Source organism: Aotus nancymaae, unplaced genomic scaffold, assembly GCF_030222135.1.
Source record: "Aotus nancymaae isolate 86718 unplaced genomic scaffold, 86718_ANA_hifiasm-v0.15.2.pri h1tg000051l, whole genome shotgun sequence".
NCBI lineage: Eukaryota > Metazoa > Chordata > Mammalia > Primates > Aotidae > Aotus > Aotus nancymaae.
This window is the reverse complement of record NW_026988465.1, coordinates 4,662,992-4,690,868: the sequence shown is the minus strand read 5'-3', so window position 1 is coordinate 4,690,868 and position 27,877 is coordinate 4,662,992. Positions and strand designations below refer to the sequence as shown.

The 27,877-nt window shown below is 38.3% G+C and overlaps 1 protein-coding gene across 7 annotated transcripts in view; it reads left to right on the top strand.

The window, feature by feature from the left end:
• The window catches only part of SSR1 (signal sequence receptor subunit 1), a 50,216-nt gene that overhangs the window by 12,115 nt on the left and 10,224 nt on the right, over positions 1–27,877 (top strand). Inside the window, exons 3-9 of one of the 7 annotated variants that reach the window (XM_064362959.1) lie at positions 561–648; positions 1,987–2,249; positions 4,739–4,815; positions 5,548–5,626; positions 7,976–8,069; positions 13,543–13,606; positions 18,063–18,185. In XM_064362959.1, the coding sequence (XP_064219029.1) occupies positions 561–648; positions 1,987–2,249; positions 4,739–4,815; positions 5,548–5,626; positions 7,976–8,069; positions 13,543–13,606; positions 18,063–18,185 (788 nt within the window). Of the gene's footprint in view, positions 1–560; positions 649–1,986; positions 2,250–4,738; positions 4,816–5,547; positions 5,627–7,975; positions 8,070–8,353; positions 8,487–13,542; positions 15,930–18,062; positions 18,186–27,877 lie in introns of those variants that run through there. The other 6 variants (XM_012440327.2, XM_012440333.2, XM_012440331.3 and 3 more) reach the window with 6 other exon arrangements.

The window sequence follows — 27,877 nt, the reverse complement described above, 5'->3', positions numbered from 1 at the left end:
GACATTTTCTAGGTGCTTGTTAGAAAAAGAATGATAGGCTTTGCCCTAGACCTGAATTAGATCTGCAACATCCCTAGGGAATTGGTACACACATTACTGTTCAAGATGCACTGCCTTAGAAGTTCTATTTTAACTAATGAGGTATGATGGAATTCTTAATTGCTAATCCCAGCAAAGTTGTAGAGAAGCAATATTTCACCCTAACATAAAATGAAGTCTTTATTTCTTTTTCTTTTTTTTTTTTTTTTTTTGAGACAGAGTCCCACAGTGGCACAATCTCGGCTCACTGCCACCTCCACCTCCTGGGTTCAAGCGATCCTCCTGCCTCAGTCTCCTGAATAGCTGGGATTACAGGCACATGCCACCACACCCAACTAATTTTTGTATTTTTAGTGGAGATGGGGTTTTACCATGTTGGCCAGGCTTGTCTTGAACTCCTGACCTCAGGTGATCTGCCAACCTCAGCCTCCCAAAGTACCACACCAGGCTAAGTTGTTATTTTTAAATGATGATTTTTTTCTCTCCCATAGTAATTTCCTCTTAATTGTTCGTTTTCTTAGGCAGAAGATAAAGAGGAAGAAGATGTGTCTGGTGAACCTGAAGCTTCACCAAGTGCAGATACCACTATCCTGTTTGTAAAAGGAGAAGGTAATACAGAAGTATTAGTTTTAATTCACATGTAGGAATTTTAAAATGACAAGCTTGCTCTTATATATCTGAATACCCATATCTGTAAAGTAGTATTGCTGGTGATATAGACAGAGTAAAAAATAAATAAACTAACGGGAAAAATAAACACTACCTAGTTTAACTAAAAATTGACTGTCCTTTTCAAAAATTTTGTTTTTGAGACAGGGTCTTGCTCTGTCACCCAGGCTGGAGTGCAGTGACTCCCTCAGGCTCACTGCAGCCTCCACTTCCCAAGTTGAATTGATTTTTCTGCCTCAGCCTCCTGAGAACGATCATATTTTAAAACGTTTTCAAACTGCCACAGCAAAGTAACTTTGTCATATTTTGAGTGTTAACCATTAGATACCTATTTTTTCCAGTATGGCCTAGGTTAGAGCCTAGGTTTTATTAAAAGAAAATAATTAGACTGATATTTATTGAGGGTTATATGGTGGGCGCTGTTCTCAATACTTGGCATGTATTATTTATTTGTAATAAACCCAATGAGCGTAGTCATTGCTGAATGAGGTTTGGAGAAGTTAAGAAACTGGTTCAGGGCTCCCAGTTCATAAATAGATTTGAGGATATAGGATTCAGACCTAGATCTTTTGACCCCCACAGCCTGTCCTGTACTCGGTGAAACTCAGCTTTGTAGACTACAGTATAATTATTGAAGACTTAATATCGAAAGTTATTAATTTTCTTGGTCTTCTCACATTTTCTGCTTTATTCCCATGTACTTTTGAACTTTATGCCTAAAAGAGATATAATTTGATTATGCTTTTTTTTCTTCCATTTTTGTAGCTACATCCTTGGGTTTCAGCCTTCAAATTTGCATTTTGATTAATTGCTTAAAGTGGATAGGGATTGCCTGATTAATTTTTATGTTCTGACAGATAGTAGTTTCAGATGAAACTCTTGGACTTTATCTTTTCTTCATTCTTCTATTTATCTGCACAGATAACACTTAAGTTGGAGGTGAAGGTAACTTCACCAACACATGTAACCCTGCTGCTTGATTATTTCACTGCCCAAAGTACACAACTCTTTTTACCACGATTCGGATGTGATCTGGTCTGAAATTGAGACGCTTATTTGAATGCTTATGTGGGAATGCTAGACTACAGACAAAAGGATTTCGGGCTATACAGCCACTCTAATCAATTTCTAGTGAGTGAGTGACTGGAGTGCTCTACTGGAAAGGCTTCTGACACCAGGTCCATATGAAAGGATGCCAAATCCATTAGTAATGCCTTTTTTAAAATTGTGTGCTCTTTCCATGCTTTCTAATTTTCTTGTCTCTATTTTGTTTCTCAGATTTTCCAGCAAATAACATTGTGAAGTTCCTGGTAGGCTTTACCAACAAGGGTACAGAAGATTTTATTGTTGAATCCTTAGATGCCTCATTCCGTTATCCTCAGGACTACCAGTTTTATATCCAGAATTTCACAGCTCTTCCTCTGAACACTGTAGTGCCACCCCAGAGACAGGCAACTTTTGAGTATTCTTTCATTCCTGCAGAGCCCATGGGGGGACGACCCTTTGGTTTGGTCATCAATCTGAACTACAAAGATTTGAATGTAAGATCCTCTAAACCTTCTTTTTGTTTAAGTTAGAGGTGGATGGGGACAGTGATGTTAACAGAATTCATCTGTTCATTCAGGTGCCTGTTTTGTGGTTGAACCTGTGATAGCCACTAGGGAATCAAAGATAAATTTCACGTTTCTTATTCAAGTCTATAATCCAGTGGGGGAGATAGATGGAAACAGGCACTAGAACATGCTGATAAGTGATGCATACTGGAGATAAGGGGAATAAGGTGCTATTGTGTGGGAGTGAAAGTGAAAATGGAGATGTAAGTAAAGCTATGAGCTGGATCTTAACGGGAAAAGGAGCAGTAAGACACACAATAGTCTACTGCTTATTCAGATGTTAAGTTCTGTCGCCAGGCGCCTGTAATCCCAGCACTTTGGGAGGCCAGGGCGGGTGGATCACCTGAGGTCAAGAGTTCGAGACCAGCCTGGCCAACCTGGTGAAACCCTATCTCTACTAAAAATACAAAAATTAACTGAGTGTGGTGGTGGTCACCTGTAATCCCAGCCACTCAGGAGGTGGAGGTGGCAGTGAGCCGAGATTGCACCATTGCACTCCAGCCTGGGTGACAGAGCCAGACTTCATCTCAAAAAAAAAAGGTCTGTCAAGTAATTTGTACTTCCCTTTGTTGCCTGCATTTTGCCCATTTTACTGCTATTTGTAAGTTTAAAGACTTTCTATAACTGTTTTTCCATCATTTTATACACTCCATAGGTAAAATAGAACCATATGTTTTCAGTGTTTTAGCGGCGAGGTTTATCATTTATTTTTTAATTTAGGAGAAACTTATTATTTTTTGTTTAGGAATATATAAGGCCTGATGCCTTATGATTTTTAATATGTATATTATGTATAAGTCATCAGTGACTGAATGAGAAACCCAGAAGCAGGTCTTCCTTCAAATGGGAGCACATCTAAACCATTCCTTTGTTAAAAAGTTTTCAGAGAAGGAAATTTTATTTTCTCTTGGAAGCTTATTCAACCTTTTCATTACCCTGGTGTTAACATGTTTACCTTGTGTCTGAGTTAAATTTCTGGTGCTGCAATCAAGTTTTCCTTTGTTTTCTGATTACTTAGTTGAGAGGATTAAGTATTTTCATCCTGTCCTCAAAATAATGTATTAAGCATCAACTTGATAGTTAAGTAGCTTGAAGAATTATTGATTTTATCTTGTTTTTGAGTAGAATTAAATTTAATCCAACAAGTATATATGTAGTTTTAGTTTCTTTTTTTCTTTTTTTTTTTTGAGACGGAGTCTCGCACTATTGCCGGGGCTAGAGTGCAATGGCGCAATCTCGGTCACTGCAACCTCCAACTTCCTGGTTCAAGCGATTCTGCTGCCTTAGACTCCAGAGTAGCTGGAATTACAGGTGTGTGCACCGTACACAGCTAAATTTATTTTTATTTTTTTTTTTTTGTATTTTTAGTAGAGATGGGCTTTCACTATGTTGGCCAGGCTGGTCTTGAACTGGTGACCTTGTGATCCACCCACCTCAGCCTCCCAAAGCACTGGGATTACAGGTGTGAGCCACCGTGCCCAGCCTAGTTCCTTTTCTTAAATTCACCTCTACCACTATTTTTTTATCTGTGTATTATTGCTGAAATTTTCAATAAAGGAATGCAAATTGAAGGATCTTGAAGTAAAACTTACATAATTACAGTTAATAATAAGTGACAGTTTTGAAAAAGTGCTAACCTTTGTGTGAAATATCAAACACTTAAGAACAGCTGTGTATTGTCCCAGTGAGTCTAATGCATTTGAAAACTAAAATTGTGAACTGCCAAAATGATTTCAAGACCACAACAGAAAAATATTTTCATACCTAAAGTGACCAACCCATTTATTATAAAGAAATTGGTTTCCAGCCCACTGTCATTTTAGAACATGAATTTGACTTTTGTTCCGATCTAGTTCTTAAAATGACCTGCTGCTGCAGCTGCCACTGTACTTTTTCTTCCTTCCTTGTTTTGAAGGGTTGCAAACAACAGAAGGTAAAGCTGTTGGTTCATGAATGCTGTGACCTTTGTTTCTTTATGCACATTTTATCTCATTTTTATTTTACTTTCTGGGTCCTCACACCACTATCCCAACCCCTAACGAAAGTTCAAGGGACAACTTTGGCAAAGTTGGTGACTTTTTTTTAAGGGGTGTCGGTCTCGCAATGTTTGTTGCTAGGCTGGACTCAAAACTCCTGTGTTCAAGCAATCCTCCTGCCTCAGCCCCCTGGAGTAGCTGGGATCACAGGCATGTGCCACTTCACCTGGCCCAGAGACATTTTTATTTTATGCGAGAAAATAACAGCGACCCTGACACAGAATAGGGCAATTACATATGAATTTGTTGAGTCTTACTAATCTTCTAAGTAATGGGAAAGCTATATTCAATCTGTTAGGGTAACTGTTTTAAGTAATGTTACAAGTTTTCCTTCCTTCGTTGCATTTTAGATTTTTCTGATTATTTTATTTTTTTAAACAGGGCAATGTATTCCAAGATGCAGTCTTCAATCAAACAGTTACAGTTATTGAAAGAGAGGATGGGTTAGATGGAGAAACGTAAGTGAAAGTTGTAGTATGTAGATCTTGATCTTGCTCCTAAAGTAAGACTAGAAGGCTTGCTCCTGTTTTAGCATTTTTTTAGATGGTGAAAATCAAATGGACTGTATAGATTTGGTGAAATCCTTACTACATTCATTCATACTTTAGATGATTCTTATAACTATTAAAGTCAAATTAGGAAAGATAGTTGAAACTGATGGAAGAATCTCTTTAAAAGTTAGTATTGGCTTTCTGTCCTTCCTCTTGTCTAAATTTTCTACCCCATGCTTATAAACTGTTCACCAGCCTAAAACTAAGTCTCATGCCTCTGAAATTACTATTGAAAACATAAGTTAGAAGATTTTATCTTGAAAAAGTTAAGTGTTTGATGAATCTTTTTTTACTCTAAACTTACATGTAATACACTTAAGGTAATTTTTAAATTGGATTGTGCAAAATAATGTAATAGGCAGATGAAATTATTGCAATTATTTTATAAACAGCTTTTGAATATAGCATAAATTTTAATTCTATTTTCAATCATAGAGTTTTTTTTTTTATTGACTAATTGCTCTTAAAGGTAATTTATAAAACTTAACTGCCTGGATTTAAGTTGAATACAAAGTATTTTATTTCTTTTCTCCACAAGTTATTTGGAAAGCTTCTATCATGTGTTAGAATTATAGTTGTAATTAGCAGTGGTATTTCCTGTGAATTAAAGGCAGTTCATATTTTCTCCTTTTGTACCAGAATCTTTATGTATATGTTCCTTGCTGGTCTTGGGCTTCTGGTTATTGTTGGCCTTCATCAACTCCTAGAATCTAGAAAGGTAATTATGGATGAACACTTCTTACAACCGTATTTCAAAAGTTTTTAAGTACTAAGTTAAGCACAATCTAGTTCTTGGTGGCCTCATACTGTCACTGTGGGTTTGTATGCTTAGAACTTTGTTGTACCTTTTTAGAACAACACCTGAAGGTGAGACATTGGATATGTAAATTGAATCATTTAGACTGACTGACTTTGTTCCTTTCCTTTCCTTTCCCTTTTCCTTTCCTTTTCCCTTTCCCTTTCCGCCTTGACTTCCTGGGCTCAAGTGATCCTCTCAACTCCGCCTCCCAGTTGGCTGGGACCATAGGTGTGTGCCATTACACCTGGCTAATTTTTTAAATTTTTTTGTAGAGAGAGAGTTTTGCCGTATTGCTCAGGCTAGACTCAGACTCCTGAACTCCAGCAATCTGCCCACCTTGGCCTCCCAAAGTATTGGGATTATAGGTGTGAGCCACCTGTACCTGGCCTCATTTAGACTTTCATATACACATACAATTAGTGTCCTTTGTCTGTGCCCTTCAGAGTGATCTTTACCTTTGTATTGGTATTGTAGTTCTTTATGCTAGAATTTTTATTCCCTAAACTCAGATTTTATTGTTCTGTTTTCTATACATTTCAATGGATATATTATTTTATAGCATATATATAGCATAATCTAGCGTTTATATTTTCTTCAATACTCTTTTTTTTGGAGACAGAGTCTAGCTCTGTCATCTAGGATGGAGTGCAGTGGCATGATCTTGGCTCACTGCAACCTCCACCTTCCGGGCTCAAAGCTGAGCTCCCACGTCAGCTTCCCGAGTAGCTAGGACTGCAGGTGCACGCCACCACACCTGGCTAATTTTTGTAGAGACAGGGTTTCGCCACGTTGCCCAGGCTGGTCTCAAACTTTTGGGCTCAAGCTATCCTCTCACATTGGCTTCCCAAAGTGTTGGAATTGCAGGCGTGAGCCACCATACCCAGCCTGCTTTAATGCTCTTAATTATAGGACTAATCCTTAATTAATAAACGAGTCCTTTCATTGGAAAAAGAAAGAACAAATTTCGTTGTATCAGTCATAATTCTGTTTTTGTGGTTAGAGTAATAAAATGGTAACACTTAGGGTCTGCCGTGATCATGGTTGTCACTCTGGACTCATTCCCTACTACATCCTTATTTCCCTCCTCTTCCCCATTCCTTCACTCACCCTCCTCCTTTCCTTCCCCCCAGCCTACAGAAACAAAACCTATATTGTTTCTCTTAGTGGAAAAGTATAAAAAATTGTTATCAAATATGTTAGTATAATCCATTAAATCTTAAACAATTGCTAGTCATTTTGATGAATATTTATTAAGCCTTAAGTCAGGCAGTCAAATCTATATTAAAATTAACAGTGAATGTTACTAATAAGCTCTTTCTCTTTAAAAGAAACACTTGCGCTTAAATGTTAATTTCTAAAACTTAATGGGTGGAATTTTTGCTGTAAATTTATGTATTAGGTATAACTGCATCTCCATTTTTTTTTCCATTTAAATGAAACCATTCTTATAAGTTATCTCTCTGTATTCAGGTTCTAAGTTATGGATTATATAATTAATACTGTTTCTTACGTAGATAACTGAGGTTTGTTGGTTTCTTGGGGTTTTTTTAGAGCAAGGCTAAATAATGAGTCACTTAAATTACTTTCTAGCAGTTTTGCTGTAAATACTCTAGGGAGAAAGTTTAAAGTTCTTAAATTGAGGTGGTTAGCTTAATGAGATGTTTTGCTTAGGTTTTGTTTTATCTGTGCTAACTGTTTAATTGTATTTAGCTTACGATGCAGGAACTGCCTGCATGTAACAGATCAGCAATTACCCTGAATTTTATTGAATATGGAAATAAATTTATTCTTTGATTACAATTTGATTCCTAAAGGGAAAGAAAATCATTATATAAATAAACACTCTTATTTGGTCCACCAGTTGTACAATAACATAAACCTTTATAGCAAGGGGAAAGGTCTTTAAAGCCTGAAAATAAATGTGATAAAGATTTTTTCTTTATCATTAGTGCCAGACATGATTTTCTCCTTCCCTTTAATACTTGAGTTAGGAGTGTGTTCTCGGAAGACTAGAAGAGAACATAACTTGTTTACTAAGATACTTAAATTAAGTAATTTGATAGGTTTTTTAAAAATTAGAGTAAACAGCTGGTCATGGTACTATGTGCCCAAAGTCCCAGCCACTTGGGAGACTGAGGCAGGAGGATTGCTTGAACCCAGGAGTTCGAGGCAGCCTGGGCAACATAGCCAGACCTGAACTCTCTTTTAAAAAACATTAAGTAAATGATGTAATGGAATTCCTTTAAAATATGTCTTATGTTCTTTTAGCGTAAGAGACCCATACAGAAAGTAGAAATGGGTACATCAAGTCAGAATGATGTTGACATGAGTTGGATTCCTCAGGAAACATTGAATCAAATCAGTAAGTAGTCTTACAGATTTGGTTTCCTCTTAATTGGAAATTAAATATCTTAGATTTAGTTTAAATAAAAAAAAAGCTGCTTCAGTACTGTTTAACATTCATCTCTTCCATTACTTGTGTAGAATCTAGTATAGTGATTAATGAAGACCTTAAAGATTTATTCACTGTGTAGTCTTCTTATGCTTTAATTTGGAAATGCTTCCAAATCTGCAGCTTATTTATGAATGTGTGAATTTTCTGTGTTCCTAATCTATTTACTGTCTCTTTTCTTTCTGTTGCTTCAGTGCAGAGTAGAAGAGGTGAGGCATTTAATTTTTTAAATGGTGTTTGCTAGAGTATTGGGGGCTCTCAAATACCACATAAATATTTTAAATAAAGCTTAATGAGTGAACAGTTTTTCTTACATTTTATTAATAAAACTATTAACTACCCACTATAACTTAAAAGAATTAACCTAAAATATTACCTGATAATTTACTTTACAGATGCATTTCAGTTTTATTACATGTTCAGTTTGTTAAAATACTAATCTTTATAAAGGAATATAGAAAATTTTCTTCAGTTATAGAAGGACATTTTTAAAATGTTTATTATAAAAGCAATACAGTCTCATTATAAAAAATTAAATAGTACAGAAGTGAAAAATAAGTCAATTCCTGGCTTCATTAATCCTTTTTTTTTTTTTTGGACAGAGTCTTGCTCTGATGCCCAGGCTGAAGTACAGTGGTGCAATTTTGGCTCACTGCAACCTCTGCCTCCTGGGTTCAAGCGATTCTCCTCCCTCAGATTCCCAAGTAGCTGGGATTACAGGCATGCACCACCACCCCCAGCTAATTTTTTTGTATTTTTAGTAGAGACAGGTTTTCACCATGTTGGCCAGGCTGTTTTTGACCTCCTGACCTCAAGTGATCCACCCACCTTGGCCTCCCAAAGTGCTGGGATTATAGGCGTCAGCCACCATGCCTGGCCCTATTTTTCATAAATGGTATTATGTTTATATTTTTCAAGAATTTTTTGTACATCCATAAGCATATATATCTGTTGTTTTTATGTGAGTATTCAGTTCAGATTGCACCATGCTCTCTGCACGGGTCTTCAACTTCAGTTTTCATATCTTCAATGTCTCTACAGCAGCTACATATATATTTACTTCACTGTTTTTAACAACTAGACAACAATTCTTTCTCATTCATATATATATATATATATATATATATATATATATATATATGTCATGATAGATTAAACCTGTTCTGTATTGAAGGATATTGGTTACTTTTAGTTTTTCACTCTTACAGATAATATAATGAATATTTTAATATATAAATTTATAGGATAATTTCTTAAACATAGAATGACTAGGTCTAAGATTATATACACTGAATCTTCATGGAAAGGCCCTCATTTCCCTCCTTAAAAGAGGGGGAAAAAAGATAGTGCCAATTTATATTCTCAACAACGCACAGTATTGACTATTTCTCCTCTATTCTTACTAATCATTTTCAAGTGTTAAGTTTATCAATTATTTTAATCTGTCAGTATGATACAAAATGGATATCTTACTGTTTCATTTGCATTTCTTTAAGAATGGGATTCAGCTTCTTTACACATATTCACAGTTGACCCTTGAAAGACACAGGTTTGAACTGCTCGGGTTTCACTTACATACAGATTTTTTTCAGTAAATGTAGTTGACCCTTGGTATATTGGTGGGTTCCACATCTGCAACCAAAAGCAGATTAAAAATACAATATTTAGCCAGGCATGGTGGTTTGCACCTGTAATCCCAGCACTTTGGGAGGCTGAGGCAGGAGGATTGCTTGAACCCAGGAGTTTGAGACTAGCCTTGGCAACATAGTGAGACCCAGTCTCTACACAGAATGAAATAAAAATAGATGTGTTGACGTGACTGAGGTGGGAGGATTGCTTGAGCCTTATAGGTCCATGATTGTTCCTCGATGGTGCCACTGCACTCCAGCCTGGGAGACAGTGAGGAAAGGAAATCATAGGGGAGCTAAGCTATGTGGACCCAAAGGCATAAGAATCGTATGATGGACTTTGAGGACTCAGGGAAAGGGTAGGAGGGGAATGAGGGATGAAAGACTACACATTGGTATATATCGCTTGGGTGATGGGTGTAGCAAAATCTCAGAAATCACCACTAAAAAACTTATCTGTGGAATCAAACACCACCCATTCCTCAAAACTATTGAAACAATAGTAAAATAAAATCTATTTTAAAAAAAAGGAAATAATGATATTTGCAGGATACCAAACCTGAGTACAGGGAAGGCTTTTTGTATCCACGGGTTCCTCAGTGCTGACAGCGAGACTTAAGTATGCCTGAATTTGGGTGGGGTTGTGGTGGGGGAGTGGCCCTGGAACTAATTTCCTGCAGATAATAGAGATGACTATGTTGGCTAGTGTTTCTTTCCTGTGAATTGGCTGTTCAGGTCCCTTTCCATTTTTAAATTGTTTTCCTTATTGCTTTATGTGAGCCAGCTGCCTATTTGAAACATAATTACCGTATGGCCATTGTTTTATGAAAAGTGGGTACAAAGTATCAATAGCACAGGAGGAAGTCAGCATTAGATCTGAGTCTTGAAAAGTTGGGTGAGAAGGAGCCATTAAGGTTTTAATGAGCTATGCTAATAATATTTGACTCCTAGGTCAAAGACAGCCACTTTAAAGGAAAGGAATTACAATTTTGTGTTTTAAAAATTATGATAAGCTGGGCGTGGTGGTGTGCATATGTATTCTGAGCTACTGAAAATGTTAAGGCAGGAGGATCTCTTTAGCTCAGGAGTTCGAATCCAGCCTTGGCCACATAGCGAGACTCCCATCTCTAAGAGAAAAAAAAAAGGAAAAATTAGTATCACTTTGTGGAGGATTGCAAAGGAGCTGCTGGAAGTAGGGTTACACTTCCATGATTTCAGTAAAACACAGAAGTCACTGGGGCCTAAGCTGAGGCAGTAGTGATGGGAGTAAAAGGGAGCAGAAAAATGTTTCAGAGGTGGGGAAGACGAGGTCTTTTGTGACTTGATGTGTTCATGAGGGAGGAGTGAAAGAGCATTCTGAACTTAGGCAATTGGGTGGAAGGTGATCCCATTAATGTCCCATAATCTAGGAAAGAGAAGCATGGAAGGATGAGAGAGAGATGTTTGGATTAGCTGTGCTGAGCTCGAAAAGCCTTTGGGACTCCCAGATAAGGATGTCCAGGAACATTTGAAAGTTCTGTTTCAGAGCACAAGTGAATCAAGATTTGGAAACATTGGGACATATAGTATCAGTGGTAGCTCAAGTCATGGAAGCTACACATCTGCTTTTTTTCATCTGAAACAGGGTCTCACTCTGTCACCCAGGCTGGAGTGCAGTTATGTGATCACGGCTCACTGCATCCTTGACCTCCTGGGCTCAATCTGCCCACCTCAGCCTCCTGAATAGCTGGGACTTCAGATGCATGCCACCATGCCCACCTAAATTTTTATATTTGTTGTAGGGAGGGGGTTTCACCATGTCGTCCAGGCTGGTCTTGAACTTATGGACTCAAATGATCTGTCCACCTCAGCTTCCCAAAGTGCTGGAAGTACACATGTGAGCCACCACACACAGCTCACATCTGCATATAGCAGTGATACTCATCACACAGATGGCTATTAAATCCTAGAGTACTTTTTGAATCCTCAAAGACTATATTACATTCATCATATTGCTTATTTTAGAAAATTATTTAGAGATTGGTCAGCTGTGTAAGGGCAGTAGTTCCTAGTCTAACCTTTTTGAAAATCTGATAAAAGTTGTAGACTTTCTTCATCAGAAACGTGTTTATACTCACAACTCAGTTTTAGGTAAGTTGAAAAGCCCCCTGAAACCATCCATTAGTAACTACTTAATGAAGTAGCGCAGTTTTTTTTTTTTTCTCCCCACACTTGAAAAGTGAGGGCAGTATTCATGTTATTTGTAGGCTCTGTCTTAATATTTTGGCCTTTAACTTTTTTTTTTTCAAGACGGAGTCATGCTGTGTCGCCCAGGCTGGAATGCAGTAGTGCAGTCTTGGCTCACTGCAACCTCCAGTCCCCAGGTTCAAGTGATTCTCCTGCCTCAGCCTCCCAAGTAGCTAAGATCACAGGTGTGTGCTACCAAACCTGGCTAATTTTTGTATTTTTAGTAGAAACAGGATTTAACCATGTTGGCCAGGCTGGTCTTGAACTCCTGACCTCAGGTGACCCTTGGCCTCCCAAAGTGCTGGGATTACAGGCATTAGCTACTTACTATGCCAGGCCTTAGCCCTTAACTCTTCAGATTTCTTTGAAGCAAAATTTGTAGTCAAATATTCTTGGCTGGGCTGGCTGTGATGGCGTGTGCCCGTCTGTAATCTCAGCTACTCAGGAGACTGAGGTACTAGAATTGCTTGAAACCAGGAGGTGGAGGTTGTAGTGAGCCAAGATCATGCCACTGCACTTCAGCCTGGACAACTGAGTGAGACTCTCAAAAAAAATAAATACTCTTGATAAACATTATACATTTTCTAGGAATGGTAATCTTATAATTTTTGGGGTGGGAGATCTTTTGAACAGATTTTTTTTTTTCCATTTTATGAAATGCTTACAGATAAGCCCCATACTTTGGTGAAAATCACTTTCTAGCCCTTCACTTTTTTTAACTGGAAGAATTTTTAACATATTCTACAATATACAAACATACCAAGGAAAAAAAAACAATACAAAATCAATGAATGCAAAATGAATCAAAATCAGTACAAGAACTATTATACAAGTAATTTCTAACTTATTCTAAAATCTTCCCCCCTCCCCCCCTGAAAGTAAGACAAAGACAATAATAGAGGGAAGATACATCCAGCGTTTCACTTTTTGAAGAAACTTATAAACGACACACCTCTTACTGAAGGGAAGTAGAAAAACCTACCACAAATTTATTTTCTGTTAGATAGACCCTACTAAGAATTTAACATAGGAGATACAGCTTGTGTGCATAGAATAGATTTCACATTAAAATACTCCATTTCCTTTATTCTGCTGCTTGTTTCAGGTAAATTTATAAAATTGATAAACTGCATGACTGCATTTGTAAATACAAAATTTTTAATTTGTAACCAGCATGTTTGAGCTGTCACCTTGTAAACAATTTTTAAGTGTTGATTAATGCATGTATAAACTTGGTTAAGTTGTAGAATTCAAGATTTTGTATGGTCTCTTAGCCATACAATAATCAAGATTAAATCTCTTACCCTAATTGCAAAAACAGTTTCATTTTAATTGGAGTTACCTCTTGAAGGATTATGTTAGATTGTTTTTAAAACCTATAGCTAGATAGGAGGCATTTATTACTAGATGGTATTCTTGCATGTATATGTGTAACTTAGTTGTAAAGTTGAAAGTAAGTACTTTTTAAATGTCTTATGAATTCAATATACTTATAATAGGTAAGCTTAAAACTTTCTCTTTTCTTTCAGATAAAGCTTCACCAAGAAGGTTGCCCAGGAAACGGGCACAGAAGAGATCAGTGGGATCTGATGAGTAAATGTTCCTTTGTGCAACAATTCGGTCTTTACTTAACCTGCCCTAATGTTTTTCGGCCTGATGGGAATTAGTGCAGAGAAGCCATATCACCATAGAAGGCAACTACTACTTATGTGTGGACTGAGCAATCAGAGTCTGTGGCGATAATATTGCTGAAAATGCACTGCATTCATTTTTCTAAAGTAACACATTTGGTTTTTTTTAAACCATTAAAATCTCTATGTGTGTGCATGTGTATGTATGTGAGCAGTTGGTCTTACCAGAATCATTGTTGAACTACCTGAAACAAGCCTTTAGAATACTAAATAGAATGCTATTATCTCTTCCTTTTTGACGTTTTCTGATTTTTTTCTTCCTAAAACTCAGTTAATATTTGCCTACTATGATTATCGATGTCCTGTCTTGAACAGTTTTAAAGAAAACAATTTTTGGAATAGCTCAAATGTCAGTTGATGGCACAAATTAGCATTTTGTTGTTGTTGCTGTATTACAATTAGTATTCTAAAGGCAGGAGCAGACGTAGCTGCTTTTTAGCAATAGAATTGTTTTGGTATTTTGTTGCTGTTTACTATAATGCGCACCTTCAGAAAACTTCCCAGTGGATTCAAGGAATTTGGGGATCTCTCTTGCAACAAATTGTGAAACATGAAATTTCTGCTGACTTTAATATATGACACCTAATCCTACCGCCCCCCCCTTTTTTTTTTTAACAAAAACTAGTACATTTGTGCAAATTGTGTTGCATTGTCCATTGTTGCTCTAGTTCTGACCCAGAGATAGCTCTGGTGTGATTTTAGACCTACTTACTCAGTTATACGTGGGATTCTTTGTTTTGTTTTGAGAGAGAATTTTTCTCTACTTAAGAAGCATCTTTTTTAAAGAAAAGTTGCCTTGCTCCACAGACTAAGCAGAAAATCAAGTTATCAGGACAGAGATATTTTCCAGTTACTCCTGATTAGTGAAGAAAGTGAGTTGGATATTTTTAAAGCAGTTAACTAATTCTTAACCTAATTTGGGAGTTTTGCTTGTTGATATAACCTTTTCAGTTAATCTGAAAAATTCCAAACATTGTTCTTAAGTGCTTAAGACTACAACCAAAATTAAATTGTACTTCATAAAAATCCTCTTATAGATACTCTTGCCCTAGATTGTAAATTAAGTTTGGTGTTATTGTCAGACTGGATGGAGGGTGAGGTAAAGTAGTATAACCATTAAGAGGCTCTCCCCCTCTTGTCTTTAAGCCGTATTCTCCCAATGTATTTTATAAGAAAATATTAAGGAAAATTTTAGTGGCTCTTTAATTCCTGACCTGCTTTCATTCTCATTTTCAGTATAACCTCCCCTACACTTATGCCCACACAGACAAAAAACAAAACGAAATACACACAGAAAAAATGTCTTTCCAAAATGTTTAAGTATTTAAACATCTGAGCCAAAGCTGATGACAATAGAATAGAAGATATTGTATAATTGTTAATCACTTTGCAAATAGGGGCTATGATGTCAAATTGCCTATATCGGCATTGCTGGATTATAAACTCTATATCTGTAATATAAAGTGTTGGAGTTTTTAATTGGACGGTTAAGATCAGTAGTTTATTTTTTAAAAAGCTCTATGAGCTCTAAGTAACTGCATGGGTTTTTGTTTAATGTAATATAGGAGACCCTTCACATTCCCAGGGAATATATTCCAAACATTTTTGTGAATATCTAAGTTTGTGAAACTACTAGAGCATGATGCAGTAAGGTGTAATTACAGAGTTTACAAAATGAAAATGATCTCTAGAGAGTTTTATGGAATACCTGGTAATAACATAGGCAGTTGCAAAACCACACTGGGTTACAGCTGCCAGCCCTCCTCATTCCTAAATAACTTGCCTTACATACCAGCCCTCCCACTTCTGAAGTTCAAATTAGTGCCTCAGAAATGTAGAATTTATTATTTGTCATGTTTTATTTTTTTTTAGCATAGATTGAGAACAGTTGAACTTTTAAATCCTCAGATGCCAGGGGTCTACTATAGCATCAGTAAGTATTTAGCAGAAATTAACTCCATAATGAATGGAATTCAATTCCACACATGGTTTGTTCAAGCACACTTAAAAAGTAGCCTATTTTTTTAATGTCTTTAAAAAATGTAAATATTTGGATGCAATTTTTCATTGTTTTGATATATTCATTTGCTACACCAACTATGTTTTCAGAATTCATCTTTTGAACAACTTGGTTTCAGAATATGTAAAATGACTTTAAGGATCTTGTGTATCAAACCTGTTGCCCAGATGTGTGAGAATAATGTGTTCATAAAGCATGGATCTTGCGTTGGTTGTATAGCTTCCTCATTTACTTCATGGCCTTACATAGCTGGTGACTTTCAGGGCTAATCCTGCCCTCTGAAGCATTGTCCCAGGAGAGGAAAAGGGACATGGGACCTCAGGGAAGGAGTAAAGTAGAAATCAGAAGAAAAGAAGCTTCACTTGATATTAATAAGGTTTTCATACCCCAAAACCTAAAATGCAATAAAAAAAAAATTAAAAGAAAATAAATAAATAAGGTTTTCAATTTTAAGTAACTTCAGAAAACGTGATTTTGATAGGAGGAAAGGGCAAATTTAGACCTTAAAAAAATATTGAAGAGCTACTGCCTTAAAGATACATTTGTAGCACGCAGTATCATGGCTGTGTTGGGGAGAAGTAAATGGTGGTGATGTAACATTGCAGCCTTTATGACTTAATGACATATTATTTTTTAGGTACAGTAGATAAATATGATAATGGGTGAGCCTCATAGAAAGCATTCATCTTGTAGTACAATAATACCAGTACCCTTGATATTGATATGAAGGAAAATTGACTTGGTTTGTGCATTTGAATAATAATTTTTAAACACTCAGTGACACATAGCATCCCTTGCCAAGACTAGACCCTTTATTTTTGTTCCAAAATTAGATGTTAGCTTAAATTTAAAAACATTTTCAGGTATACTTAAGTACTTCTACAGTACTTTTTTTTTTCATATGTAGAACAGTTGGAACATATACTCTTCACTTTTTGGATGGCATCATTTTATAGCTGTAGAAGTAAAATCAGTGTTTGCTCCAATTTTCTTAAGTAAAACTCTACTTTGAACTCTTACCTCCAACTTAGTAAAGAACAGCTTAACACAGAAACAGGATTCTTATGAATGTAAGTGGAATATTGAGTTTCATTGTTAAGTTAATCTGTATATCTGTAAGATCATCCTTAGAGGATTATTACTATTATTATTTTTGAGATGGAGTCTCGCTTTTTGTTGCCCAGGCTGGAATGCAGTGGCGTGATCTCCGCTCACTGCAACCTCTACTCAGGGTCAAGCAGTTCTGCCTCAGCCTCCTGAGTAGCTGAGATTACAGGTGAACACATCATGCTCAGCTAATTTTTTGTATTTTTAGTAAAGACGGGGTTTCACCATATTGGTCAGGCTGGTCTCAAACTCCTGACCTCAGGTGATCCACCTGCCTCAGCCTCCCAAAGTGCTGGGATTACAGGTGTGAGCCACTGAGCCAGGCCCATTAGAGGATATTTGAGGAGGAAGAACAAATAGCACCTTGCATCTGACTTGCAAACATCTAAATAATTTCTTTAGGATGCCTATGAATGTTACTAATTGATTTTACATGAATTTTAGCCCCTTTTCATTTATATAAAAACCCAGGCTTTCATATTAATTATATCATCTGAAGTTCTAAGATTTTTCTCTAATTTTTAGATTTTGAAATGATTTAGGGATATAGCTCTTAGGTTTGGGTACCACTTAGCTGCTTTTTAAGAAAGTAGGAAGGGAAATCGTTTCTTAAACATCAGTCATGTGCTGTGTTCCATTGGTTTTCTAGTCATCTCATACACCTTTACAACAGCTCACTGAAGGAAGGAGATACTGTTCCCATTTTGTAGATGGAATAGACAAAACCTGAATTTAAGTAGCTTGCTCAAGGTTGCATATTGAATATGGAAAGTTCAAATAACTCAGTAATGAATATGACATATATACTTGCTATACTGTATGATAATTCAGTTACCCACAGTACCCTTTTAAATTTCTATTAGTGACCTGTCTTTAAATGTCTCCTTGATCAACAAAGTCATGGTCTTTAAAAACATTTTAATAGGTTGATTGGATTTTCAAGCTGTAAAGGATTGAAAGATCTATCTTCATCTTAAAGGTGAGAGGGAAGTATCTGCTCTTGGATTATACAACCAGATATTCCAAAAAAAGCCAGGGTAAGGCTGCTCTTTTCCTTTTCTTTTTGACATGGGTCTCACTCTATTGCCTAGGCTGGAATGCAGTGGCACTATCGGCTCACTGCAGCCTCTGCCTCCTGGGCTCAAGCGATTCTCCTGCTTCAGCTTCTCAAGTAGTTGGAACCACAGGTGCATACCACTTGCCTGGCTAATGTTTTTGTTGTATTTTTTAGTAGGGACGGGGTTTCGCTAAGTTGCCAGGCTGGTCTTGAACTCCTGAGCTCAAGTGATTTGCCCACCTTGGCCTCCCAAAGTGTTGGGCTTACAGGCATGAGCCACCACACCCAGCCAACAGGGTAAGTCTTCTCTCTGGTCTATTATATTATGGATTTCTTCTCTCTGGTCTGTTATATTATAGATTTTACCTAATAGGCACAGTGAGGCATGAAAAAGAAAATTCAGTATACCTGTAGAAAGGATAATCCTTATTTAAAGTCTCCAAATTGCAGTCAAAGATGTTTTGACTTTTTTTGTTTCTCTGCTGTCCCTTATGAAGACTCCTGTCAGTACCCACAGCAGCCTGTCTGTCACCTTGTTGACATATCTCCCTCTGTGAGCTCTGTATCTGGCTTGTTTCCATCCCCAGCTTCTAGTTCACAATTACGTAGAACCCTATTACTGTTTGAAAAAGGAACAAGAAAATGTGGGCCAGTTTCATTTGCCATTCTTGCATGTGAGTTAGTATGGTTTATAAGTATTCCTGGTGATGAGCTAGTATGATTGGCAATTCTGTGAGGCTGAACAAAGGGGTGGTATGGTGTGCTAGCATGGGAATTAGACTCTGGATCTTGACAGTGCCCTGGCCACTAGCCAAAGGCAGCTCATCCTTGGGAGTCTCAGTGCTCTCCTTTGTGAATTGAGGGATGCTTGAAGTGTCAGCCCTAAATAGTCTGATTCTGTGACCTATAAACGCTTACTTAATTCAGTGTTATTAAATGTAAATGATTCTTCCCTTAAACATAGTGGAGAAGAAAAGGAAGCGCTCATGTCAGGCTGCCTGGGTTTGAATCCCAGATCCCCTCTTTAGTTGGAGGCAAGTTGTATGATGCTTCAGGTTTTGGTGCCTGCCTCCTAAGGTTGTTAGGAGTTACTGTGTGTAGCTGCTTAGAACATTGCCTCGTTCTCAGTAAGCCACGTAAGTGACTGCTCTCGTTTTCACTGTAAAGCACTATATTGTAATAACATCCCATGAAGCATGGGGCAGGGCAGAGTATATGGTACCTTATGGACTTTGATGTGGTACAGTAGTAGTTCAATTCTGAATATGTAAGCTAAATAGTATCCTTTTTTTAATTAAAGGATAAAAGTTTCAAGATGGGCATGTAATATAGCTAGCACTGGATTTAATGATGAACCAGAGTAATAAGGCTGGCAAGGGGAGTTTTTGTTTTGTGATAAATCTCTTATACCTGCACATCCAGTTCTTTTTTAGAACATGTTTGAAGAGGCTCCATATGTTCCAATGAAGCTGTTGGTGTTCATGTTAGTTTTGAAAATGATCTCAATTTATTTCAGCATCAGACAACCACTCAAAGAAAAGCAGTCTATTTCTGAACAATTTTTTCAGAAACCATATTGGTCTGATCACCCAACATTTGTAGAAACAGGTGCTTAAGGTCTAAAGGCATTTTAGAAAGGAGAATGAGAAATACCGTAATCAAGAGCAGTGTTCAGATTGAGTACCTCAAGCATCTGCTCTCTGCTCTTCCACACGCATCCTCATTCATCTTCATGGCTGCCCCAGGTAACCTTGTTATCTGTAGTGAAACAGCCTCAAGGAATGCAGACACCCACTCCTTGGGTTTCATCTGTTGCTGTTTCCGACTTGGCTGGAAGAAGGTATAAGAATCCTTCAGCAGGGAGCACATTCTCAGTAATGCACAGAGTGCACTCACCTGGGTTCTAGTTGCAACACTTAGGATTTGCTTGATACTGTATATTCTCTGAGGTGTTGCCTGTATTCTTTTCTGCTATCACAGTCCAGAGTCAAGCTACATTTATAGAGACTGTCTGGGCAGAGCATGGTGGCTCACTCCTATAATCCCAGCACTTTGGGAGGCCACGGCGGGCGGATCACTTCAGATCAGGAGTTCAAGACCAGCCTGGCCAATATGGTGAAACCCCGTCTCTACTAAAAAATACAAAAAAATTGCCGGGCATGGTAGCACACGCCTGTAATACCGGCTACTCAGGAGGCTGAGGCACAAGAATCACTGGAACCCGGGAGGTGGAGGTTGCAGTGAACTGAGATCATGCCACTGCACTCTCCTGGGTGACTGAGTGAGACTGTCTCAAAAAATAAATACATAAATAAGTAAAAGCTATTAACAATTTTAAAAAAAATAAGTAAAGACTGTCTGGATTTTGGCTCTCCTAAAAGGACCCGTTGCCATCATCCACAGTGGAAGATTCAAAGCATATGGTCCTCAGTACGCATGAGAACCAGATTTCATCCCCTTCAGTTCTCCAGAGCCGTTCATTAGAGTGAATGCATCTTAAGGCCTTGCATTTGATATGTCATCCAGTTCATAATCAAGTTGCCTTCTCCTGGCTAAAACACAATAATTACGTATTTTTCTCATTTGGCCCTACACGCTGCTGGCCCTCTGGCCCTCCACTGTGGGAATCAGATCTAGAAGCAGGCTGAGCCTGCAGACATGCAGTGGCCAAAGGGTCACTCTTAAGTGTTTTATCTCAACTCATTAATTGAAGTCCACTCAAATAGCATACTTGTAGTTTGTACTGAAGCCCCTGCCTAGAAGTAATCATTTCAGGACCCATAAGCATCTGTGACCCATTCCTCAGCACACAGGCTTTCTGACTGATGGTCCCCTGGATCTGGTTTCAAGGGATAACCCTGTCTGGGTGCATCCATGGTCTTTGTACAGCAAGGACTTTGCTGTGCCACTTGTGGTCTACATGAGGGGCTCAGAGCTGAGTCCAAACTGCTTGATGGCCTCCAGCTCCTGTCCCTTCCAGTCTTGAGAGACTTTTCTCTCCAGATGTAAACCTTTCTTTCCTGCCATTCTCTCAGTGTCTGGCTGCTTTTGTCTTCTGCCTGTCTTCATGGACACCTTCCTGGCTTCCATCTCTGTGTGGTTCTCCTGCCTCACTCGCTGCCTTCCTGTTGTGTTGTTTTTTCCCTTTGTCAAAATGTCTCCTGAATTCTTGGCTTCCCTTTCTTTGCCAGGCTTTCAGGCTTTCCTTTAGCTTTCCTTCTAATGTGGCTTCTGCTCACAAAAGCCTACTCTGTCAGGATCTCATGGGTCCCTGCTTGCAAAACCTTCTTCAGTCTCAATTCCCGGTCTCAACTTGTGTGTTTAACCTATTGACCACCACTCCCCAGATTCACCTTTGTTTCTTTAACCCTGCTGCTCGCTCCTTTTCTGTTGAGGACCCTGTTGACTAACACCAGGCTCACTCTGGCTCACCATCCTGCTCTCAGCACCAGCCTTCCGAGAGCGTGCCACTTCTCATGGCTTCATCTGTTAACTGTTGATGACTTTAGTTCTGATTTTTAGACCTAAATCGTTTCCTTAATGTCCTTCCAACTTCCTGGGACTTATTTTCACTTACAATGTTTATTGTAACGCCAAACCAACAAATCACAGGTACGTGCTTCTCTCCATCAATCTCTCCAGTCTAACTTTTTGTCGTTAGACATGACTTGTTTACCCAACCTGAAATTGCATAGAGCCCCAAGTAGAGTGTTTTGCACATAAGTATTTAATAAGTGACTTCCAATTTTAGCTCTGCTGTGAATAAAATGAGATTTCAGTTCTCTTCACTTTGAAATCAAACTCAGAACGTTGAAGAAATCTGTATTTAGTTGGGGCAAAACACTTCTAGTTTAAAATATGTCTGTTTATATTTTGTAATTAAGTGCAGGAGGTCTTGGTGTTTTCGATTTGAATTCTAGTGCTTGCAAACTCAGTGTGATTTCTGTCAGTGTATTTTAGTCAGGTTTGTTTCTTAGGAAACTTCTGCGTAGTGTGAGGTTCTATCTGATGATTGCGTCTGAAAATGTTATTTAGTGATCTTTTGGGACTATTTCATGGAAGTGGGGTAATGAATCTGTAAGATTGTTCTGCAGCTTTGAGAAACGTTTCTGTGATTTGACTATCACAGTTTAGTGTGGTAAAGCCAAGATGGAAATGAGCACTTTCTTTCTTGGTGGTTCTTTTTTTTTTTTTTTTGCATTTTAGGTTTTGGGGTACATGTGAAGAATATACAAGATTGTTGCATAGGTACACACATGGCAGTGTGATTTGCTGCCTTCCTCCCCATCAGCTATATCTGGCATTGCTCCCCATGCTATCTCACCCCAACTCCCCACCCCCCGCTGTCCCTCCCGTTTCCCCCCAACAGACCCCAGTGTGTGATGCTCCCCTCCCTGTGTCCATGTGTTCTCATTGTTCAACACCCACCTATGAGTAAGAACATGCGGTGTTTGATTTTCTGTTCTTGTGTCAGTTTGCTGAGAATGATAGTTTCCAGGTTCATCCGTGTCCCTACAAAGGACGCGAACTCATCATTTTTGATGGCTGCATAATATTCCATGGTGTATATGTGCCACATTTTCCCTGTCCAGTCTATCATCAATGGGCATTTGGGTTGGTTCCACGTCTTTGCTATTGTAAACAGTGCTGCAGTGAACATTCGTGTGCATGTGTCCTTATAGTAGAACGATTTGTAATCCTTTGGATATATACCCAGTAATGGGATTGCTGGGTCAAATGGAATTTCTATTTCTAGGTCCTTTAGGAATTGCCACACTGTCTTCCACAATGGTTGAACTAATTTACACTCCCACCAACAGTGTAAAAGTGTTCCTGTTTCTCCACATCCTCTCCAGCATCTGTTGTCTCCAGATTTTTTAATGATCACCATTCTAACTGGCATGAGATGGTATCTCAGTGTAGTTTTGATTTGCATTTCTCTAATGACCAGTGATGATGAGCATTTTTCATGTGTTTGTTGGCCTCATGTATGTCTTCTTTTGTAAAGTGTCTGTTCATATCCTTTGCCCACTTTTGAATGGGCTTCTTTTTTTTTTTCTTGTAAATCTGTTTTAGTTCTTTGTAGATTCTGGATATCAGCCCTTTGTCAGATGGGTAGACTGCAAAAATTTTTTCCCATTCTGTTGGTTGCCAATTCACTCTAATGACTGTTTGTTTTGCTGTGCAGAAGCTGTGGAGTTTGATTAGGTCCCATTTGTCTATTTTGGCTTTTGTTGCCAATGCTTTTGGTGTTTTGGTCATGAAGTCCTTGCCTACGCCTATGTCCTGAATGATTTTGCCTATTTTCTTCTAGGGTTTTTATGGTGTTAAGTCTTATGGTCTTATGTTTAAGTCTTTAATCCATCTGGAGTTAATTTTAGTGTAAGGTGTCAGGAAGGGGTCAGTTTCTGCTTTCTGCATATGGCTAGCCAGTTTTCCCAACACCATTTATTAAACAGGGACTCCTTTCCCTATTGCTTGTTTTTGTCAGGTTTGTCAAAAATCGGATGGTTGTACATGTGTTGTGTTGCCTCCGAGGCCTCTGTTCTGTTCCATTGGTCTATATCTCTGTTTTGGTACCAGTACCATGCTATTTTGATTACTGTTGCCTTATAGTATAGTTTGAAGTCTGGTAGTGTGATGCCTCCCGCTTTGTTCTTTTTGCTTAGAATTGACTTGGCTATGTGGGCTCTCTTTTGGTTCCATATGAAGTTTAAGGTGGTTTTTTCCAGTTCTGTCACGGTCATTGGTAGTTTGATGGGGATGGTTCTGAATCTGTAAATTACTTTGGGCAGTATGGCCATGTTCACGATATTAATTCTTCCTAACCATGAGCATGGAATGTTTCTCTATCTGTTTGTGTCCTCTCTTATTTCATAGAGCAGTGGTTTGTAGTTCTCCTTGAAGAAGTCCTTTACGTTCCTTGTTAGTTGTATTCCTAAGTATTTTATTCTCTTTGTAGCAATTGTGAATGGCAGTTTGTTCTTGATTTGGTTCTCTTTAAGTCTGTTATTGGTGTATAGGAATTCTTGTGATTTTTGCACATTGATTTCGTATCCTGAGACTTTGCTGAAGTTGCTTATCAGTTTTAGGAGATTTGGGGCTGAGATGATGGGTCTTCTAAAAATACAATCATGTTGTCTGCAAATAGAGACAATTTGACTTCCTCCTTTCCTATTTGAATACCCTTTATTTCTTTTTCTTGCCTGATTGCTCTGGCTAGAACTTCCAATACTATATTGAATAGGAGGGGTGAGAGAGGGCATCCTTGTCTAGTGCCCGATTTCAAAGGGAATGCTTCCAGTTTTTGCCCATTCAGTATGATATTGGCTGTTGGCTTGTCATAAATAGCTTTGATTATTTTGAGATACGTTCCGTCAATACCTAGTTTATTGAGGGTTTTTAGCATAAAGGGCTGTTGAATTTTGTCAAAGGCCTTCTCTGCATCTATTGAGATAATCATGTGGTCTTTGTCTTTGGTTCTGTTTATGTGGTGAATTACATTTATAGAGTTGCGTTTGTTGAACCAGCCTTGCATCCCTGGGATGAAGCCTACTTGATCATGGTGGATAAGCTTTTTGATGTGTTGTTGTAATCGGTTTGCCGTATTTTATTGAAGATTTTTGCATCTATGTTCATCATGGATATTGGTCTGAAGTTTTCTTTTCTTGCTCAGTCTCTGCCGGGTTTTGGTATCAGGATGATGCTGGTCTCATAAAATAATTTGGGAAGGATTCCTTCTTTTTGGATTGTTTGGAATAGTTTCATAAGGAATGGTACCAGCTCCTCTTTGTATGTCTGGTAGAATTTGGCTGTGAAACCATCTGGACCTAGGCTTTTTTTGGGTAGTAGGCTCTTAATTGCTGCCTCAACTTCAGACCTTGTTATTGGTCTATTCAGGGTTTTGACTTCTTCCTGGTTTAGGCTTGGGAGGATGCAAGTGTCCAGAAATTTATCCATTTCTTCCAGGTTTACTAGTTTATGTGCATAGAGTTGTCTGTAATAATCTCTGATGGTTTGTATTTCTGTGGAATCTATGGTGATATCCCCTTTATCATTTTTTATTGCATCTATTTGATTATTCTCTCTTTTCTTTTTTATTAATCTGGCTAGTGGTCTATTTTGTTGATCTTTTCGAAAAACCAGCTCCTGGATTTATTGATTTTTTTGAAGGTTTTTTTGTGTCTCTATCTTCTTCCGTTCTGCTCTGATCTTAGTTATTTCTCGTCTTCTGCTAGGTTTTGAGTTTTTTTGATCTTGCTCCTCTAGCTCTTAGCTCTTTCAATTTTGATGATAGGGTGTCAATTTTAGATCTTTCCTTGCTTCTCATGTGGGCATTTATTGCTGTATATTTTCCTCTAGAGACTGCTTTAAATGTGTCCCAGAGATTCTGGTACATTGTGTCTTTGTTCTCGTTGGTTTGGAATAACATCTTTATTTCTGCCTTCATTTCATTGTTTATCCAGTCAACATTCAGGAGCCAGTTGTTCAGTTTCCATCAGGCTGTGTGGTTCTGAGTTAGTTTCTGAATTCTGAGTTCTAACTTGATTGCACTTTGGTCTGAAAGACTGTTTGTTATGATTTCCATTCTTTTGCATTTGCTGAGGAGTGATTTACTTCCAATTATGTGGTCAATTTTAGAGTAGGTGTGATGTGTGCTGAGAAGAATGTATATTCTGTGGATTTGGGGTGGAGAGTTCTGTAAATGTCTATTAGGTTTGCTTGGTCCAGATCTGAGTTCAAGTCCTGGATATCCTTGTTAATTTTCTGTCTTGTTATCTGTCTAATATTGACAATGGGGTGTTAAAGTCTCCCACTATTATTGTGTGCGAGTCTAAGTCTCTTTGTAAGTCATTAAGAACTTGCCTTATGTATCTGGGTGCTCCTGTATTGGTTGCGTATATATTTAGGATCGTTAGCTCTTCTTGTTGCATTGATCCTTTTACCATTATGTAATGTCCTTCTTTGTCTCTTTTGATCTTTGTTGCTTTAAAGTCTATTTTATCAGAGACGAGAATTGTAACTCCTCCTTTTTTTTGCTCTCCATTTGCTTTGTAAATCTTCCTCCATCCCTTTATTTTTAGCCTTTGTGTATCCTTGCATGTTAGATGGGTTTTCTGGATACAGCACACCAATGGGTTTTGGCTTTTTATCCAATTTTTGCCAGTCTGTGTCTTTTGATTGGGGCATTTAGCCCATTTACATTTAGGGTTAATATTGTTATGTGTGAATTTGATCCTGCCATTTTGATGCTAGCTGGCTGTTTTGCCCGTTAGTTGATGCAGTTTCTTCGTTGTGTTGATGCTCTTTACCATTTGATATGTTTTTGGAGTGGCTGGTACTGATTGTTCCTTTCTATGTTTAGTGCCTCTTTCAGGAGCTGTTGTAAAGCAGGCCTAGTGGTGATGAAATCTCTGAGTACTTGCTTGTTCATAAAGGATTTTATTTTCCCTTCACTTATGAAGCTTAGTTTGGCTGGTTATGAAATTCTGGGTTGAAAGTTCTTTTCTTTAAGGATGTTGAATATTGGCCCCCACTCTCTTCTGGCTTGTAGGGTTTCTGCTGAGAGATCTGCTGTGAGTCTGATGGGCTTCCCTTTGTGGGTAACCCGACCTTTCTCTCTGGCTGCCCTTAGCATTTTCTCTTTCATTTCAACCCTAGTGAATCTGATGATTATGTGCCTTGGGGTTGCTCTTCTTGAGGAATATCTTTGTGGTGTTCTCTGTATTTCCTGGACTTGAATATTGGCCTGCCTTGCTAGGTTGGGGAAGTTTTCCTGAATAATATCCTGAAGAGTATTTTCCAGCTTGAATTCATTCTCTCTGTCACATTCAGGTACACCTATCAAACATAGATTAGGTCTTTTCACATAGTCCCATATTTCTTGGAGACTTTATTCATTCCTTTTTATCCTTTTTTCTCTAATCTTGCCTTCTCATTTTATTTCATTGAGTTGATCTTCGACCTCTGATATCCTTTCTTCTGCTTGGTCAATTCAGCTGTTGAAACTTGTGCATGCTTCGTGAAGTTCTCATGTTGTGTTTTTCAGCTCCATCAATTCACTTATATTCCTCTCTGTTGTTTATTCTAGTTAGCATTTCATCAAATCTTTTTTCAAGGTTCTTAGTTTCTTTGCATTGGGTTAGAACATGGTCTTTTAGCTCACAGAAGTTTCTTATTACCCACCTTCTGAAGCCTGATTCTGTCAATTCATCACACTCATTCTCCATCCAGCCTTGTTCCCTTGCCGGTGAGGAGTTGTGATCCCTTGGAGGAGGAGAGGTGTTCTGGTTTCGGGTGTTTTCATCCTTTTTGTGCTGGTTTCTTCCCATCTTTGTGGATTTATCCACCTGTCGTCTTTGTAGTTGTTGATTTTCAGCTTGGGTCTCTGCATGGACATCCAGTTTGTTGATGATGAAGTTATTTCTTTCTGTTTCTTAGTTTTCCTTCTAACAGGCCCCTCTGCTGTAGGACTGCTGAGGTCCACTCCAGGCCCTGCTTGCCTGGGGATCACCTGCAGCAGCTGCAGAACAGTAAAGGTTGCTGCCAGTTTCTTCTTCTGCTATCTTTGTCCCAGAAGGATACCTGCCAGATGTCAGTCTGAGCTCTCCTTTATGAGGTGACTCTGGATATACCAGGATCAGGGCAGCTGCCTGAGATGACAATCTGTTCTTTATAGGAGCTCAAGTGCTGAACTGTGAGCTCCGTTGTTCATTCAGAGCTGCTGGGCAGGTATGTGTAAGTCAGTCTGCTGCAGCAGAACTCATAACCCCCCTTTTTTATCCCCAAGTGCTCTGTCTCAGGGAGTTAGGGCTTTATTTATGAGTTTCTGTTGTGCTGCTGCCTTTTTTCAGGGCTGCCCTGCCCAGTGAGGAGGCAGCCTAGTCACTGTCTGCCTGCAGAGGCTTAGCTGAGCTGCTGTGGGCTCCACCCAGCTGCCATGTGAACTTCTCTGCAGTCCTGTTTATATGGGTATAGTTAGAACCGCC